This window comes from Triturus cristatus, chromosome 8 (genome assembly GCF_964204655.1).
Source record: "Triturus cristatus chromosome 8, aTriCri1.1, whole genome shotgun sequence".
Lineage (NCBI taxonomy): Eukaryota > Metazoa > Chordata > Amphibia > Caudata > Salamandridae > Triturus > Triturus cristatus.
Genome location: NC_140591.1, coordinates 1,609,062,607 through 1,609,081,885, shown reverse-complemented (window position 1 = coordinate 1,609,081,885; position 19,279 = coordinate 1,609,062,607). Strand labels below are relative to the sequence as shown.

General features: G+C 51.6%; 1 protein-coding gene across 2 annotated transcripts in view; it reads right to left on the bottom strand.

Moving 5' to 3' along the window:
• LOC146806326 (protein NSUN7-like) overlaps nt 1-19,279 on the bottom strand; it is a 116,951-nt gene that overhangs the window by 60,279 nt on the left and 37,393 nt on the right. For both annotated transcript variants that reach the window (XM_085623527.1, XM_085623526.1), the window contains one exon: nt 16,005-16,138. In XM_085623527.1, the coding sequence (XP_085479653.1) occupies nt 16,005-16,138 (134 nt within the window). The remainder of the gene's footprint in view (nt 1-16,004; nt 16,139-19,279) is intronic.

Sequence of the window (19,279 nt, the reverse complement as noted above, 5' to 3'; positions counted from 1 at the left end):
GCACAAAAACAATCCTGCCTACAAAGCATGCACCCATGCATCATGGTGTAAAAATGCCTGCGTTGCCGCTAGGCAGCCGTGTGTGCACCAGCACAAACACAACGCAGGAATGCGTTGTATAATGTTAAATGCGGTGCATTTCTGCACTCTCCCTTTCATACCGTGCAGCACTGCAAGGTGGAACGCTGCAGTGCGTTGCGTGAAATATTGATAAACATGGGCCTTGGTTTCGATGTGGACATGTCTTACTGGTGATGGATCTTTGGTTAGTAGGAGACCCCTGTGGACTGTGTGTCGAAGAACTTCAGGAGTCTCTGCATGCAGTGTAAAGGTTACCCGGTGGTAGAGCGGTCTCTTTTATTGCAGTCTAGCTGAACACTGGGGTATGATCCCCTGTATACCCCCGTATTCTGTTCGACCTATTTATGCCTTTCTAGGAGCCCGCCAAAAGCCTGCAGCTCTTATCACCCCACTACCTATACTTGCAGGTGTATATGTACAAGGGCTTCTGCAAAGGGTGTGTATTTGAATGAAAAGGAAAACAAAGTCAGTATTTCAATCAATATACGTTATTTCAGACAATAGACCATAAAAAAGTATATGTGCTTTAGGATAACAATTCATTAGAACAGTCCATAGGGGCACACGCTCGGACCTCCGATTCCTAGTTTCTAATTACTGTCTTAAGATCCGGCACCCCATTAAATAGACAGAAATATAAACAAATATAAAACAATGTTAAAAGCAGATATATGTTACAAACACTAAAAACACATAGAATCACAGATAATAAAAGTTAATAAAATGGAGCGACACCCCTAATACTATAGGCAATTGGGTGTTATGTTCCAGCAGTCTAAATCCCACTATGCAGTGCTGTGTTCCCAGGTTTCTGCATAGCTGGAGCAACCAGCGATGCCTAGCCTTCCTGTAGCCGGCACCGAAGAACAGTACGTGGTATTCTGACTCCTCTGCATTACTGCAGGCCGGGCAGCCTAAAGGGGTCAAGCCAGCCCATTGGTTAGGAAAGGCGCGCAGCGGGAGGACCCCGTGCCTGGATTGTAAGTATAGCTTCCTGGCCAGGGGCGGTTGACTATCATCTAGGGCGGGCTCTAGGCTTGTCTGGTCTTATTCTCAGGAGCACTGCAGTTAGAGAGCCATCGATGAGCTACCCTGAAGGTGGGAGAGTGTGCTCTCTCTAACCAGTCTGTAGCAGTCTGATTCCTTGGTCTGCTCCCTACCTCAAGAGTGATGTGGCGCAAAGTAGGAGCGTAATGTCAACTGAGCGGGTACCTCGTTTACGCTCAGCCGGGCGGCTTACACACGTATTCATCAAGAGCTTCCCTTGTAAGGTCTGGAACCACAGCTAGCTCTGGGAGGTTGAGCGGCTACTCAGGCGTACACGCCAAGAGACCGACTCAGGAGGGCACCCCCACTGTTTAATGCCCAAAATGGCTTTATTTGAACTCTCTCCCGCCAAAAGTCCCTATTTCAGTGTTAGTCAGTGGGGAAGATGAATACCACTGATTTGTTTTCATTATCTTCCTCTTTCTTTTTTCCAAATATTGGCATGTATGCTCATGGGTTAATTTGTGCTGGTGCTTGCTGGTGATGAACTTATTTTTAGGACTGGCTTTTTCTTCTTCCTATGGGCAGCAGTCATGATTAAAACAATTTCTCATCCCCTGAGTTTGTGTGACATCCTACAGGGGTCTCAGGCCACTTGGCCTTGTCATCCGTCACCTGTGGCTCCATCTGTCCTCAGAGTTAAGCAGCTCAGCCATGAGAGTTGCCCGTTCGACTTGGACCACATGGCTAGAGATAGGGTGACCAGACGTCCCCGTTTCCCCAGGACGGTCCCCGTTTTTGGAGAGGTGTCCCCGTGTCCCGACACTTTTCTCCAAGTGACTCAAATGTCCCCGTTTTCAAACAGTGTCCAGGTTAAACACAGAAATGTCCCTGTTTTTCATTGTTCCGGTTGATCATGCGTGCGCATGCTCTCTTTGGACTGTTTACCGCATGTGTCGTCACTGAGGTGAGCGCTGCAGCAAGAAGGGAAATCCTTTGAAGAGAGACATTTTACACGCAGCGCCACCTCCGGCATCGTGCCAGCCAAAGTTTCTACTTTGGATAAAACAATATTTCTTCGTCCTGTAAGTTGTATTCATAGCCATACAAACTTTTCAGTAGCCCTTATGCATACCGTGCAAGGATTAATGCATTGCTCATTGCATGTTTTATTCATAACCAATTGATGCATGCTCTGTGTTCTCCATATCAAAGCTATGACTTGACCTTTTGACTGACCTTTCAGATCACGGCAAACTGTTTAGCTGGAAAGGACTTAAAGGAACAGTATTAACACCTGTGGAAGAGGCGAGCAGTGCTGCTCGAGCTTTTTGCGCAGGTCTTCACACTATTGCACTATGAGATGATACCAATGGCTAGAGTGCACTATACAGACCCCAGTAAGGTAACATGACATCCCAGCAGTGACCATGCAAATGTGGGAGGACTGTGTGGTCGGCCAGCCTTTGCCACCCTTAAGACCCTAAGGCAGTAATACCTGGAGAGAAGTGGTTTTTTTTACATTGTGCATGGCTGCCATTTGGCAATTTAGCATTCCGCAGTTTACCTCCAATGCTTTTCTGTCATGAGCAACTAAGCAAAATTGGTGAGTTGTACTTGACGTGGTGCTGACGCGCAGCTATAGAAACGAGCATTGATAAAGCTAGTAAATCTGGCGTTTGCTAGCCTGTGATGTTTTATTGATTTTTGGCAAATATGTGCTATAGTCCTTAAAAGTGTAAATGTAATAAAAAGTACAAATGCTGCTGTGTAAAGGAGAGGGGTGCCAATAAAAGACCGCGGATTAGTTGTCTGTAATGCTTCATCTCTGTCTGTGGAGGAAGCTGTCATTGTAGTCCTTTTTCTATGTTTATGACAGCTGTCACATAGTCCTACTTTTATGTCGATGGTTACTGCAAACCGTAGTCCTACTTCTATGTCTATGACCTGTCCCCGTTTTTTAGGTCGAGGACCGCCGGTCTGCCGAAGGCAGAACCGGAAGTCGGAGATTTAATGACTTGGAGAAGAGGGGCTTGAACCCGCCCCTCTTCTCCCCTGTTCTCCATTGGCTGGCCTCTTGAATGCTGGCCAGCCTTTGGAGAAGAGGTCCGTCACTCCGAACAGGCTCCATCCTTTTCGGATTCGGGGGCGTGTTTTTTTCAAGAAGTCTAATTATCTCCTCCAGCCAATGGCAGGAGGAGAACACGCCCCCGAATCCGAAAGCTCCGCTGCCTTTCTCCGAGGCATTTCTGCTTCGCCTCGGAGAAAGGCAGTGGTGTGCTTGTTTTCACAGCGCCGCGAAGCTACCAAATGGGCCAAACGCGTTGGCGGCTTCTCGCCGCATGGAGCCCAGAGCGCGCGAGTGTTTATTTCAACTACCCGGGAGGTTGCCACGATCAGAGATAAGGTGCGTGTGTGGGTGGGTGGGTGGTTATAGCAAAGGGGCGTTAAAATGAGGTACTGAAGTCCCCTGCTCGGTTTATATTTTTGTAGGTATGGTGAGGTTTACACAATGCCCGGATGAGAAGTGAGCGCATTGTCGTATGTGTAAAGTCTGTCCCCGCACTTCAAAACGGGAGGGGTCGCTGTCCACACCCAGCCCGAGAAACACTGGACCGACCAGAGTATATTAGCTCGCTTCGGTTTGTTCAGCCCGAAGCGCTAGAGAAGTAAAGCCACTCTTTTGCCGGCACTCTTTCTTTAATGTTTGTTTTCTTTTAACTGGGAACCCAAAACTGCATGGTTTGTTTTCTTCAATAAAAACCAAACGAAAACGACTGGGAATCGTTGCCTTCGCTGCTCACTTCCGCCATATTATTTGTTAGAAGGCATTAACCCTTCATATCTGCACTGTAAGAAGGAAAAAGGTTTGAAGAGTGAACCTACAACGAAAATATATGCAGTGGTGTTCGTTTGTTGTGTTGTTTGGGGGAGGGGGGATTGTTAGTGGATAGAAGGGATGTAAACGTTTTCACATCAAAGCAGTATGTGCCACACTCCCTGGCGAACATTTCACCGGATATATCACCACTTTATATACGTGAAGGCATATGAGGTACGAACTACTATGGAAACATTTCCAGTTGTTTTTGAAACTGGCAGTTTGTTCTATATGTAACGACGGGACTGTCACCTCACCATGAATCACCTTCCTCCTGCGCGTCGTTTGCCGAGATCCATCCAAAACAACAATACTTTGTTTTCTTTAAATAGTGCCTCTCTGAAAGTTTGACGTTTCTCAGCGTCATAAATACGAGTGTGGCATTATTGCCTTACCGCTGCGCCATGTTTTTTTTTAGTCATCAGATTTTTTTGGAACAAAATAATTAGTTTAAAAAAAGTCCAATTGGTCGCACACTGCTCTACCTACCAGCGTGTCGCCCCAAAGAATTGTGGTCCCTGAAGTCAGCGTCGGCGGGTACACCTATGCCCGAGTCATGAGTGCAAGTAAGTGTAGCGTTAGCCATCCCTGGACAACGTGTTTCGAGGTAGTTGCCTCTCGTCAGCAGGGAGTAGGTGAGTGTGTAGGGTTGCTGTGTAGGCTGCTAAAATAAGTGTTCTCAGGTAAAGTACCTCTCTTTGGGGCAACGCACTGGTAGGTGGAGCAGTGTGCGACCAATTGGACTTTAGTTAATATTCAGGCTCCTTGAGCCGGTGGAGCTGACGAGCTCATGGTTACGCACCTGCGCGCTACGAGAGGTACTTTACCTGAAAACACTTATTTTAGCAGCCTACACAGCAACCCTACACACTTTCCTACTCCCTGCTGACGAGAGGCAACTACCTCGAAACACGTGTCCAGGGATGGCTAACGCTACACTTACTTGCACTCATGACTCCGGCATAGGCGTACCCGCCGACGCTGACTTCAGGGACCACAATTCTTTGGGGCAACACGCTGGTAGGTGGAGCAGTGTGCGACCAATTGGACTTAATTAGTTTCAAAACAGAACGTGGAGGACTCTTATTTTTAATGTTGGGATGCCACCTGTCACCTTCAATGGTGTGAGTGAAAAAAGACTGTCTGCTGAAGACCTGTTGCTCTCAAGGATGTTCGGCAATCAAAGACACATTTTGTCCTGTTTGCGGCTCACCGAGCGAGGCAACTGACGGTGCAGGTATAATTTTATGATCTGCATTTGCATTTACACCCTCGTTGTTTCTGTGTTTTGTACTACACACAGTGTGCTTGCACATGGCTCTCTGCGCTCTGCCTTTGCCAGCGTAAACCGCTCTGGCCACGTGGCCCGCGCTATATAAAATCCAAAATAAATAAGCCACGGAGAGCAGTGCTTGGGTGTGGGGGAGGGGGTGTTTCCTATAGGACAGGTTCTGAGAACACACTAACAAGGTCTCTTAGGCACACGAACAAGAGCTACACCATATGCTAATAACATTTGCACCCCTTTTCACACTTGCTCCTACGAGGGCAAGGTGTAACAAGCATTTACAATGCAATGGTCTCGGCATTGGTAAAGTTAGAGCTATTGGCATTGCTCATGACATTATTTTTGTTTATGTTTTTGTTTTTAAAACATTTAAAGAAACGGCATTGTCATGAGCAATGCCAATAGCTCTAACTTTAACAATGACGAGACCGTTGCATTGTAAATGCTTGTTGTTTTGAGAATCTGGTCACCCTACTAGAGAGCACGTGGGCCGGGAAGGTGCAGCCAGACCGATGAGAGGCCCGCGACAAACCCCCACTGGGGGGCGGAACCAAGAGCGGGTAACAGCAGAGCCTGTGAAAACGACGGTTGCCACTTGGTCAGCATGGTTTAAGGTGACCAATCGGCAGGGGCCCCCAGGAGAGCCACGGGGTTATAAGGACATGGGGGGAGAGCAGGCCATGGGCCAGAGAGGGGTCAGCAGTGGGCGGACACAGCACTTGCAGCCAGGATTAGGCACAAGGGGCGCCCACAGCACATCGCAGCAAGGTAGAGCCTAGGAGCCCAAAGGCGGTGCTAGACCCTTGCTGGGTAGGGGCATTCACTCGGGGTGCTGTCACGGGGTGCTGTTATGGACTCAGGACTGGACTTGATCAACAGACAATTTGGCAATAATGATGTTAAACTTGGTTAAACTTTGAACTGTGTGTTTGATCATTAATGTGAATAAAGAAAAGCAGCGGCCATTTTGCACCATCAAAGGCTCATTTCATCTGTTTCCGCAAGGGAAGGTGGGGGTGCATGTAACAGACGCGGGCACTCACCCATCTGGGAGGGGGTCAGATGGGCACTCTCAGGCTTGCACCCCTCTAGGAGGGACAGAAGACTGCCTGGGCACACTCAACGGCTAAGAATTCATTTGTGACCACAGGAGGCCTGGGCAGTTTACCAGTCATGGACCGGTCACTATACCAAGGAGCCAGCAGGAGCCGTCCCTCACGCCGCCGGATGTCCAGAAGTAATCTCTGCCCATCCACTGAGTGGCGCAAGTAACGCACTGCTCCGCGTTGGCTTTCACTGGTGTAGGGGAGCGAAGGGCACACTGACAGACTGTGGGGACGCCAGCTGGGTGCGTGAGGGCGCCACCACGGCAGGGCTCCTGACTCCATGGCTACTCATTTTAGAAACATTGAAAAGGGCCTCCTGGCCAGTCACTGGTAAGTGTGCGCCCCCGTGGGAGCAGTCTGCGCCTGGTTCACTATATCTCCTCATTTCAGCCGCAGTCCTTGCTGATACTGTAGGATGCTTAAGGGAAGTCTAACTAATCCGGATTGGATTAGGCCTGGGCGAAATTCAAATCATACGAGTGTAATTCGCATCATTTTGGGATTTTCTCTATATGATTATTATGCAAAATTCTTTAAATTACCCCATCATGCCATTTTGCATAATTAAGGCCCATTCGCTATAAAAATCTACCACAAATATGCAATTCTCAGAACGCGAGGGAACAGCAGACCTTAGTGGCTTTTGCGGAGCTTTTGTTTTGAAGCGTCCTTGTGCCAAAAAACGACGCGAGAACACATTTTGCACTAACATATAGCATGAAATGACAAACAGCATTTCACATAATTACACGTAAACTTGCATAAATTTGCCATAATATCATGTAATTACGCGAAAGCAATTTACATGACATTCTCACATCTCCAGGTAGGATGTTGCTCCCCAATCTCCACGTTATTCCCCATTATCAAGGAAAAACTCATAATTGGGTGCTATTTATCTCGCCCAATAAAGGTAGGCCCAGCAATGGCGGATTTTATTGAGTGTGGTGAATACACATCCAAGTACTGAGCCGCTCTTAGGGGCCGATTACGATGGTGGAAGGACTGCCACCGCCAGCCCGTAGGTGGCGGTCCTTCCGCTGTGGACCACGATTTTCCCACCACTAGAATGGCGGAGGGATCCAGAACGCGACCGCGGTGGACGCAAAGACCGTCCGGCACGGAACCGCCACAGACAATCATTCCGATTGCCTGGCGGAGCGGTCTGCACCCATAAAAGGGTGGCGGTGCCTAGCAGGCACCGTCCTCCAAATTACGATGCGGTCTTCCGCCAGCCTTTCCGTGGCGGGTAACCCGCCATTGGAAGGCTGGTAGAGATTGGTTTCGGGAGGCCCATTGCGGGCTCCCAATGTGTTGGGGGGGTGTTTGTGCACTGGGATGTACCCATGGTACCCCCCAACATTTCACTGCACCAAGTGGCAGGCACCGCGCGGTACCTGCCACGTAGTGCAGTGAAATGCACAACATGCATTTTTTACATCACGGCGGTTGCTGCTGTCAGCAGCACCCACCGCAATGTTAAGAGTGCAAGGTATGACCACATCATAATTCGGTGTGCGGAACCGCCGCAAGTATAGCAGAAGGGCCCGGTCGCCACCACCATGGTGGACAGACTCCAGTCCGTCAGCCATGGTAATCAGCCCCTTAGTGAGGGACCAGAGAGGCAGCCTGAGGCACTCGTAGTGAGGGACCAGCGAGGCGGCCTGAAGCCCTCGTATTGAGGGACCAGTGAGGAGGCAGGAGCAGCGAGGCGGCCTGAGGCACTCGTAGTGAGGGACCAGCGAGGCGGCCTGAAGCCCTCGTATTGAGGGACCAGTGAGGCGGCAGGAGCAGCGAGGCGGCCTGAGGCACTCGTAGTGAGGGACCAGCGAGGCGGCCTGAGGCACTCGTAGTGAGGGACCAGTGAGGCGGCCTGAGGCACTCGTAGTGAGGGACCAGCGAGGCGGCCTGAGGCACTCGTAGTGAGGGACCAGTGAGGCGGCCTGAGGCACTCGTAGTGAGGGACCAGTGAGGCGGCCTGAGGCACTCGTAGTGAGGGACCAGTGAGGCGGCCTGAGGTACTCGTAGTGAGGGACCAGCGAGGCGGCCTGAGGCACTCGTAGTGAGGGACCAGTGAGGCGGCCTGAGGCACTCGTAGTGAGGGACCAGTGAGGCGGCCTGAGGCACTCGTAGTGAGGGACCAGCAAGGCAGCCTGAGGCACTCGTAGTGAGGGACCAGAGAGGTGGCTTGAGGCTTCATAGTGAGGGACCAGTGAGGCGGCCTGAGGTACTCGTAGTGAGGGACCAGCGAGGCGGCCTGAGGCACTCGTAGTGAGGGTCCAGCGAGGCGGCCTGAGGCACTCGTAGTGAGGGACCAGTGAGGCGGCCTGAGGCACTCGTAGTGAGGGACCAGTGAGGCGGCCTGAGGCACTCGTAGTGAGGGACCAGTGAGGCGGCCTGAGGCACTCGTAGTGAGGGACCAGCGAGGCGGCCTGAGGCACTCGTAGTGAGGGACCAGTGAGGCGGTCTGAGGCACTCGTAGTGAGGGTCCAGCGAGGCGGCCTGAGGCACTCGTAGTGAGGGACCAGCGAGGCGGCCTGAGGCACTCGTAGTGAGGGACCAGTGAGGCGGTCTGAGGCACTCGTAGTGAGGGTCCAGCGAGGCGGCCTGAGGCACTCGTAGTGAGGGACCAGTGAGGCGGCCTGATGCACTCGTAGTGAGGGTCCAGCGAGGCGGCCTGAGGCACTCGTAGTGAGGGTCCAGCGAGGCGGCCTGAGGCACTCGTAGTAAGGGACCAGCGAGGCGGCCTGATGCACTCGTAGTGAGGGTCCAGCGAGGCGGCCTGAGGCACTCGTAGTGAGGGTCCAGCGAGGCGGCCTGAGGCACTCGTAGTGAGGGACCAGCAAGGCAGCCTGAGGCACTCGTAGTGAGGGACCAGAGAGGTGGCTTGAGGCACTCATAGTGAGGGACCAGCGAGGCGGCCTGAGGCACTCGTAGTGAGGGACCAGTGAGGTGGCCTGATGCACTCGTAGTGAGGGTCCAGCGAGGCGGCCTGAGGCACTCGTAGTGAGGGTCCAGCGAGGCGGCCTGAGGCACTCGTAGTGAGGGACCAGCGAGGCGGCCTGATGCACTCGTAGTGAGGGTCCAGCGAGGCGGCCTGAGGCACTCGTAGTGAGGGACCAGCAAGGCAGCCTGAGGCACTCGTAGTGAGGGACCAGAGAGGTGGCTTGAGGCACTCATAGTGAGGGACCAGTGAGGCGGCCTGAGGCACTCGTAGTGAGGGACCAGTGAGGTAGTCTGAGGCACTCGTAGTGAGGGTCCAGCGAGGCGGCCTGAGGCACTCGTAGTGAGGGACCAGTGAGGCGGCCTGAGGCACTCGTAGTGAGGGACCAGTGAGGCGGCCTGATGCACTCGTAGTGAGGGACCAGTGAGGCGGCCTGAGGCACTCGTAGTGAGGGACCAGCGAGGCGGCCTGAGGCACTCGTAGTGAGGGACCAGTGAGGCGGCCTGAGGCACTCGTAGTAAGGGACCAGTAAGGCAGCTTGAGGCACTCGTAGTGAGGGACCAGCGAGGTGGCCTGAGGCACTCGTAGTGAGGGACCAGTGAGGCGGCCTGAGGCACTCGTAGTGAGGGACCAGTGAGGCAGCCTGAGGCACTCGTAGTGAGGGACCAGTGAGGCGGCCTGAGGCACTCGTAGTGAGGGACCAGTGAGGCGGCCTGAGGCACTCGTAGTGAGGGACCAGCGAGGCGGCCTGAGGCACTCGTAGTGAGGGACCAGTGAGGCGGCCTGAGGCACTCGTAGTGAGGGACCAGTGAGGCGGCCTGATGCACTCGTAGTGAGGGACCAGTGAGGCGGCCTGAGGCACTCGTAGTGAGGGACCAGTGAGGCGGCTTGAGGCACTCGTAGTGAGGGACCAGCGAGGCGGCCTGAGGCACTCGTAGTGAGGGACCAGTGAGGCGGCCTGAGGCACTCGTAGTGAGGGACCAGCGAGGCGGCCTGAGGCACTCGTAGTGAGGGACCAGTGAGGCGGCCTGAGGCACTCGTAGTGAGGGACCAGTGAGGCGGCCTGAGGCACTCGTAGTGAGGGACCAGCGAGGCGGCCTGAGGCACTCGTAGTGAGGGACCAGTGAGGCGGCCTGAGGCACTCGTAGTGAGGGACCAGTGAGGCGGCCTGATGCACTCGTAGTGAGGGACCAGTGAGGCGGCCTGAGGCACTCGTAGTGAGGGACCAGTGAGGCGGCTTGAGGCACTCATAGTGAGGGACCAGCGAGGCGGCCTGAGGCACTCGTAGTGAGGGTCCAGTGAGGCGGCCTGAGGCACTCGTAGTGAGGGACCAGTGAGGTGGCCTGATGCACTCGTAGTGAGGGTCCAGTGAGGCGGCCTGAGGCACTCGTAGTGAGGGACCAGTGAGGTGGCCTGATGCACTCGTAGTGAGGGTCCAGCGAGGCGGCCTGAGGCACTCGTAGTGAGGGACCAGTGAGGTGGCCTGATGCACTCGTAGTGAGGGTCCAGTGAGGCGGCCTGAGGCACTCGTAGTGAGGGACCAGTGAGGCGGCCTGAGGCACTCGTAGTGAGGGACCAGCAAGGCAGCCTGAGGCACTCGTAGTGAGGGACCAGTGAGGTGGCCTGATGCACTCGTAGTGAGGGTCCAGCGAGGCGGCCTGAGGCACTCGTAGTGAGGGACCAGTGAGGTGGCCTGATGCACTCGTAGTGAGGGTCCAGCGAGGCGGCCTGAGGCACTCGTAGTGAGGGACCAGTGAGGTGGCCTGATGCACTCGTAGTGAGGGTCCAGTGAGGCGGCCTGAGGCACTCGTAGTGAGGGACCAGTGAGGCGGCCTGAGGCACTCGTAGTGAGGGACCAGCAAGGCAGCCTGATGCACTCGTAGTGAGGGTCCAGTGAGGCGGTCTGAGGCACTCGTAGTGAGGGACCAGTGAGGCGGTCTGAGGCACTCGTAGTGAGGGTCCAGCGAGGCGGCCTGAGGCACTCGTAGTGAGGGACCAGTGAGGCGGCCTGAGGCACTCGTAGTGAGGGACCAGTGAGGTGGCCTGATGCACTCGTAGTGAGGGTCCAGCGAGGCGGCCTGAGGCACTCGTAGTGAGGGACCAGTGAGGTGGCCTGATGCACTCGTAGTGAGGGTCTAGCGAGGCGGCCTGAGGCACTCGTAGTGAGGGTCCAGCGAGGCGGCCTGAGGCACTCGTAGTGAGGGACCAGCGAGGCGGCCTGATGCACTCATAGTGAGGGTCCAGCGAGGCGGCCTGAGGCACTCGTAGTGAGGGTCCAGCGAGGCGGCCTGAGGCACTCGTAGTGAGGGACCAGCAAGGCAGCCTGAGGCACTCGTAGTGAGGGACCAGAGAGGTGGCTTGAGGCACTCCTAGTGAGGGACCAGCGAGGTGGCCTGAGGCACTCGTAGTGAGGGACCAGTGAGGTGGCCTGATGCACTCGTAGTGAGGGTCCAGCGAGGCGGCCTGAGGCACTCGTAGTGAGGGTCCAGCGAGGCGGCCTGAGGCACTCGTAGTGAGGGACCAGCGAGGCGGCCTGATGCACTCGTAGTGAGGGTCCAGCGATGCGGCCTGAGGCACTCGTAGTGAGGGTCCAGCGAGGCGGCCTGAGGCACTCGTAGTGAGGGACCAGCAAGGCAGCCTGAGGCACTCGTAGTGAGGGACCAGAGAGGTGGCTTGAGGCACTCATAGTGAGGGACCAGTGAGGCGGCCTGAGGCACTCGTACTGAGGGACCAGTGAGGCGGCCTGAGGCACTCGTAGTGAGGGACCTGTGAGGCGGCCTGATGCACTCGTAGTGAGGGACCAGTGAGGCAGCCTGAGGCACTCGTAGTGAGGGACCAGCGAGGCGGCCTGAGGCACTCGTAGTGAGGGACCAGTGAGGCGGCCTGAGGCACTCGTAGTGAGGGACCAGTGAGGCGGCTTGAGGCACTCGTAGTGAGGGACCAGCGAGGCGGCCTGAGGCACTCGTAGTGAGGGACCAGTGAGGCGGCCTGAGGCACTCGTAGTGAGGGACCAGTGAGGCGGCCTGAGGCACTCGTAGTGAGGGACCAGTGAGGCGGCCTGAGGCACTCGTAGTGAGGGACCAGTGAGGCGGCCTGAGGCACTCGTAGTGAGGGACCAGCGAGGCGGCCTGAGGCACTCGTAGTGAGGGACCAGTGAGGCGGCCTGAGGCACTCGTAGTGAGGGACCAGTGAGGCGGCCTGATGCACTCGTAGTGAGGGACCAGTGAGGCGGCCTGAGGCACTCGTAGTGAGGGACCAGTGAGGCGGCCTGAGGCACTCGTAGTGAGGGACCAGCGAGGCGGCCTGAGGCACTCGTAGTGAGGGACCAGTGAGGCGGCCTGAGGCACTCGTAGTGAGGGACCAGCGAGGCGGCCTGAGGCACTCGTAGTGAGGGACCAGTGAGGCGGCCTGAGGCACTCGTAGTGAGGGACCAGTGAGGCGGCCTGAGGCACTCGTAGTGAGGGACCAGCGAGGCGGCCTGAGGCACTCGTAGTGAGGGACCAGTGAGGCGGCCTGATGCACTCGTAGTGAGGGACCAGTGAGGCGGCCTGATGCACTCGTAGTGAGGGACCAGTGAGGCGGCCTGAGGCACTCGTAGTGAGGGACCAGAGAGGCGGCCTGAGGCACTCGTAGTGAGGGACCAGTGAGGCGGCCTGAGGCACTCGTAGTGAGGGACCAGTGAGGCGGCCTGAGGCACTCGTAGTGAGGGACCAGTGAGGCGGCCTGAGGCACTCGTAGTGAGGGACCAGTGAGGCAGCCTGAGGCACTCATAGTGAGGGACCAGTGAGGTGGCCTGAGGCACTCGTAGTGAGGGACCAGTGAGGCGGCCTGAGGCACTCGTAGTGAGGGACCAGTGAGGTGGCCTGATGCATGTGTGAAGAGAATCTGGTGCAGTTTTGTAAATAGTCTGATGCATGTTTCCTGAGGGGAGGAGGGGCCTCCCATGTAGTGATCCGGTTATGTGTTCGGAGGCTCTCTGTTGTATATTTAGCACCAATTTCATACATCCATGGTGAAAGGCCTGGTGCACATTTGTGGAAACTGGGTTCCATACTTCAGGCAAAGACTGAAGAGCCTCGGTGGAAGGGGTGCCCATTGTGGTGCTGTGTTTAGCAGCTCTTGGCTACAATCCCGTGCACTCGTCAGAGCCGCCTGCATTTCTGTCTGATGCTCTCATACATGTCTACAAAGGTAGTCTGATAGATGTGTGGGTGACCTGCGGATGCATATTCTGGGCTCACTGTAGTCAGGGCCACTGGAATTATGCGGCAGGGGAGGATTATGCTGGAGGGTTGACAATTATGTAGCAAGAAAAGGTCAATTATGTGGCTTAATGTGGCACATTTTGTGATAGTATCGGCTCATTATTTTGTCATTTTTACTCATGGTATTACCGTTTTAGCACAGTTTTAACCTCCTAGTTTAACACACAAACACTGCTATAAGCAAGAGAAAGGTGACCAGTCAATTTTTGCGGAGGGCCTTCCACGGCACAAAGACATATGCTGCTGAGTTTAGTAACTTTTGATCCTTTTGAACTTAAAAACTTTTTTTTTACTCTGCAGATTTTGAAGAAAAGGATGGATTATGTGGCAAATGTGACAAACCCATAAACGCAAAAAATGCTGCATTTGCAAAATCTCAAACATCCAGCGACCCTAACCGTAGTGCATTTTGAGGAAAGGTTACTGCACATTTGGAAGGCGGTACATCTGGTGGAAGTGGGTCGGGATGATACAGGAACTGGGCGGTGGCCTATTTAGCAACATTTTGGACACATGCACTTATGTATTTATTTTACAAATTAAGCACTGCAGATTCTGCAGAGAACAAAAGTTTATACTATTACAGCATACAGACATGATTAGCAGAGAGGTACATTCTTAGGGTACTGAGACATACATGCTCACCTGAAACATACATAGACATAGATGCTTTGACATGTTGAGATATATGGCAGGATGGCTCAGTTGACTTAATGTTTGGCGCTGGCAAGAGTGCGGCAAGATGGAAGTCATGCCTGAACCCCAGCAGGAGATACCCTGCCTATGATCCTTCCATAGGTCCTTAAACTGCTTACCTTACGTGGGTACTGACAAACATCTGTGCAGTATGGAGTGTTTCATACAACACAAATTATTATATAGTTATACATTGGCATGATGAGGCATGCATACTTAGCAGAAACGTGCATACTTAGACATACACACTGTGACAAGCTGAGACATATATATTTAGACATACCTCCTGAGACACGCATACTCACATGAGTGGTACACATTTGGGTATACTTAGGCATGATGCAGAATGCATATGTAGTTGAGACATATATTGTTACCTGAGATTTATTATTTAGACATGCATACTTAGTCATGCTGGGATATACATACATACATACAGTTTCTGATCATTAGGGGAAGCATAACTAAGCAGGATAGGATGAGGTCGGGTGAAATATAAATTACGCCAGCGTAATTCACATATTTTCAAGAATCTTGATTTACACTTGTTATGCAGCATGTATGCCATAATGCCATGTTGCATAATTAAGTGCCATTTGCCATGAAAATGTATGAACCACGAGCAAAGACATGATGAGAATGACAGATCTGAATCAAGATTATTTGGACACACATTTAGACATACCGAGACACACATACATAGCTGAGGCATATGTATTTAGACATACACACTTACACATTTTATACTTGCGTACGTAGCTGGTAGGTACATATTTAGGGGTGCTGAGACACATACATATTCAGACACAGACTTGGAGATGCTGAGGCATACATACACAGTTGAGACACACATATTTAGAAATACACATACTTACAGACGGCGAGACATGCACATGTATGTAGCTGAGGCATAGATGTAAACATACATACTTAGACATGTTAATATACGCATGCATATTTAAACGTTCACACTTAGACATGGTAACATATGCTTTCACACATAGCTGAGACAAATATATTTGGACATGTGAAGATAAACATGCATATTCAAATATGTACAGATGTTGCAATATACAGGCACATATTTAGACATGTTAAGATATGTGTGCATATTTAGATGTATACACTTAGACGTATTAAGATATACATGCATATTTAGCTAAGACATGCATACTTAGACATTTTAAGAGATACATAAATAGATGTAGAGATGTTACGATGTATGTGCATCCGTAGCTGAGACATACATACTTAGACATGTTAAGATATACTTGCCTATTAAGACATACATAAACGTGTTACAATATACATGCATTCGTAGATGAGACATACATACTTAAACAAGTTAAGCTATACATGCATATTTAGATGTACATAGACATGTTATGATATATGTGTTCTTATCTGTGACATACATACTTAGTCATGTTAGTTTATACATGCGTACTTAGATGAGACATACATAGGAATGTTAAGATATAAAGGTGTATTAATACTTGTATATATAGACATTTTCAGAAGCACATGAATACATGTCACGTAAATTAAAATGTTATGATATACAGACATTCTTAGCTGTGACATACATACTGAGGCATGCTGGAACAGATGGAATTAGAGCTCTCCATCGGGATCTGTCACACAGACACTCTGCTCTGTGCTAATACATATGTAATGATCCTTCCTATAAGTCCCCTGGTGTATCATGTCTGCCAGAAGCCCTCCACCATGATCACAGCCGAGGCTATAGACTTACTTGTATATAGCCTTCGCCACGTCGGTCACCTCCTTCCCCGCTTCCTCCTCGGAGCTCAGAAATGGCAGCAACGTGAACTTGCTTTTGTGGAACTCGTAGAGTAGAACCAGCACCAGGGAGGTCAGGTGTACAGGCTGCAGGTCAGGAGAGAGGGAGGAAGGAAAAACAGAGACCATCTTTACTGCACAGGGATTCCACAAGAGATTCACAAGACCTAGACCTGAGGATTCACTGAACAGAGATAGATAGAGCGCTCCACTGGTTTGGGGAAAAGACTTTGGGGCATATTAACAAGGAACAGGGAAAATTAACGCTAAGGGCGCATAGCGTTAATTTTTTTAACGGCCGCTATCGCTGGATATATCGCCTGGTTATCGCGTTATTAAGAACTCTAACTGCCTAGGCGATAAAAAATTCTGCGATAACGGCATTTTGGGAGGTTATCACTGGTAATGCAGCGATAAAACTACAAGGATAGGGATATCCTTGTTGATAGCCCATGGTGGACTTAGCCATGTAATCCACCTCCCATTGGATTACATGGCTAAGTCTGAAAATTAGCAGACGTAAAAAAGCAGCGTTAACCGTGGTTAGCGCTGCTTTTTTTGTCTCTAACAGGGTTAGCGTGAAGCTTGATAATACATTTCTCCTATTATTTTGCTCTGGAATGCCCACTTTGCATCTCATTAGAGATGCAAAGGAAAGCGTAGTGAAAAAGGGTGCTAACATGCGATTTTGCATGTTAGCACCCTGTTGTTGATAGGGCGATATTTTTATCTCCGCTTCTTTGGCTTTTAAAGCCAAAAAAGCGGAGATAAAGCCCTTGTTATTATGCCCCTGAGTATTCCTAAAGTAAACCATGCTATACTGAGACTGAACATAAACAGTCATTCACAGACAGAAGACACAAGTACTGAAGTCAGACGTGTGCCTGGCTAAAAAAAATCTTCAAGTTACATTGACCACATTTTAATTTCTCTGCTTCCCAGGCAACTCCCAAGAAACTTCGAGGAGCCGACTCGCTTTTAATGAAGCCAACCCAACAGGCCATGGAGCTTTGACCTTCCCAGCTGGCTGTGAGCACCAGTTTTTCTCTCCACTAGATGTATCAATATGTTTTTCTTGTTACGTTATGTGCGCCTCCGCCTACAAATAGTGCCTTGTGGACCATTCAGGACTGAAAGGAGAGGTAGCTAATAAAAAGAGCCCAGACAGCCAGAGGGAAGGGTGTGTCAGGAAATGGGGTGTGTCAGGAAGTTGGGATTGAGGGCTGGCCTGAGCCCACCATGGCTGCTCGGAGCTGAAGCTTCGTGGTAGCCCTACGCCACGGCAACCAAGCGGTGTACTTCTCCGCACCAAAACCATCTGGAAAACCCCTCTCCCGACATCGTAGCACTGGGTGCATCTGCCGCTGTGAGCACCGTTCCCCCTAACTGCTCTGGTGCCGTGTAATCGGCTTAAAATTTGCCAGGTGATTGCACCTCAAAATGGTGCTTGAGGCGTAGTGGACTCACTTTTATATAAAACTGAGCTGGGGCCGTGGAATCAGGAGCAGACACCTGAGAGACTCCGTCGGAGGAGCGGCGAGTCCCAGAGATGTCCCCTCTGCATCCCCAGTGCGCGCAAAAGTGATCCGGTGGTGGCTGCAGGGAAGTGACTGCCTGCAAATGGCACTTGGAGTGCCGCAGTGGCCAAACACTGCGGACCGGGATGAAGCAGTGGTGATAGAACCTTTTGTCACCAGTGTTTTTCCAGTGAGTCAGGGCGCAAATGCTATCACCCGCACCGGGAGGGAATGGTGGTGTAGGGAGGGGCCCCCCGCAACACCCACACATGCAACAAGGCGCCAAAGCGGCCCTCCTGACTCTAAAATGGCAGCCAGTGAGACGTCTGTCACGAGGGGAGGACTGCGCACCGGAGGGAAGGCACAGTCAAGGCTATGAAGAGAAAATGGGAGAGAAAAGGCAGCATGACCTTAACATTCAAAGCTGGGTCCCGAAACCTGACGTCCTCCCCTGGTTTCCTCCGGGGACTGATCGATCTGCAGACCGCCCTCCTATGGAGGAGTTCTGCCTGTCCGGAACAGGAGTCCCCACTCTCGGCTGTGACACATTTCAGCATTTAAATGATAGCAGTGGGGGTTTCTCTGGGACCACCCCCCCGACAAAACGATATGGCCCTGGAGACTTGAGCCATCTCAGGACAGTGCCTGACCTCAAGATGTCGCCTGGACTTTGCTCGGACTATGATTTCTCACCTCTCCAACTCCCCTGCTCTACTATGACATTTTCTGATTACACCTGACCACTATCCAGACAGCAGAGTCTGAGCATTATGGCCAATGCCCGGTGGACCTGCCTTGACAGCTATTGAGGAGATTGGCCCTGGTTAATCCTGCCGGCCGTCACCTACCCAGCCGGACATTGGACACAGTTTCTCCCCGTCTCCCTGTTCTGTCTCCTTTCTCCCCCTCCCTTGAAGAATTTCCTTAACATAGTTTTTTTATCCTATGTTTGTCTATTCTCTTGTAACAAATGTAACTTGTAACCTGCAACTCTCCGATCCTCATGTAAAGCGCTCTGATACCTCCTGGTCTAGCCAGCGCTATATAAAAGTCATTAAATAAAATAAATAAATAAAAATAAAATAAATAAAGCTTTCAGTATCTAGAGCTCTGGAAAGCCATTTGCTAGTAAGTTTGCAACTCTTCATTTGTAGATGTTGTAAATTTATACATGGTTCCCACACGTGGGGCAACAGAGTCTGACCACGTGCTCAATTTCACAAGCACTAGCGAGCGCCTTTAATTCGTGTGTTGAGCTTAAGACCCACAGGAAAGGTTATGAAGCAAAAGTACCAGCAAGTTCGCTCTGTGGCTTGGAACGTCAACCAATGCCTCATCTGATCCACCAAAGCTAAACATAGTTGGTTGAAAGACTTGGAGGTCCTTTTTAGGTCTTAGACAACCCTTGTCACTTGGGGCTGCAAGGATACAGCTAGGTATGAGAGGCATAAAGAGGAAAGGCTTAAAACAGTTCATTTCATTGAATTCCGCGCTCTCTCAGGCTCCATCGATGTCGCTCAAGGCGGCACTAGCAATTTTTAATTGGGGCTTGAAGGATGTTGTTGAGTTTCCCCTCAAGGAGTTGGGTAAAATCTGTAATGAAAACTACTTTAATTGAAAATAGCTTTGAGAACATGAGGCATTGTCTTAAGATAACAGGGTTTATTTTCAAGGGGATAGTGTTACCAGGACTTCTCTTTTAGCGATGTTC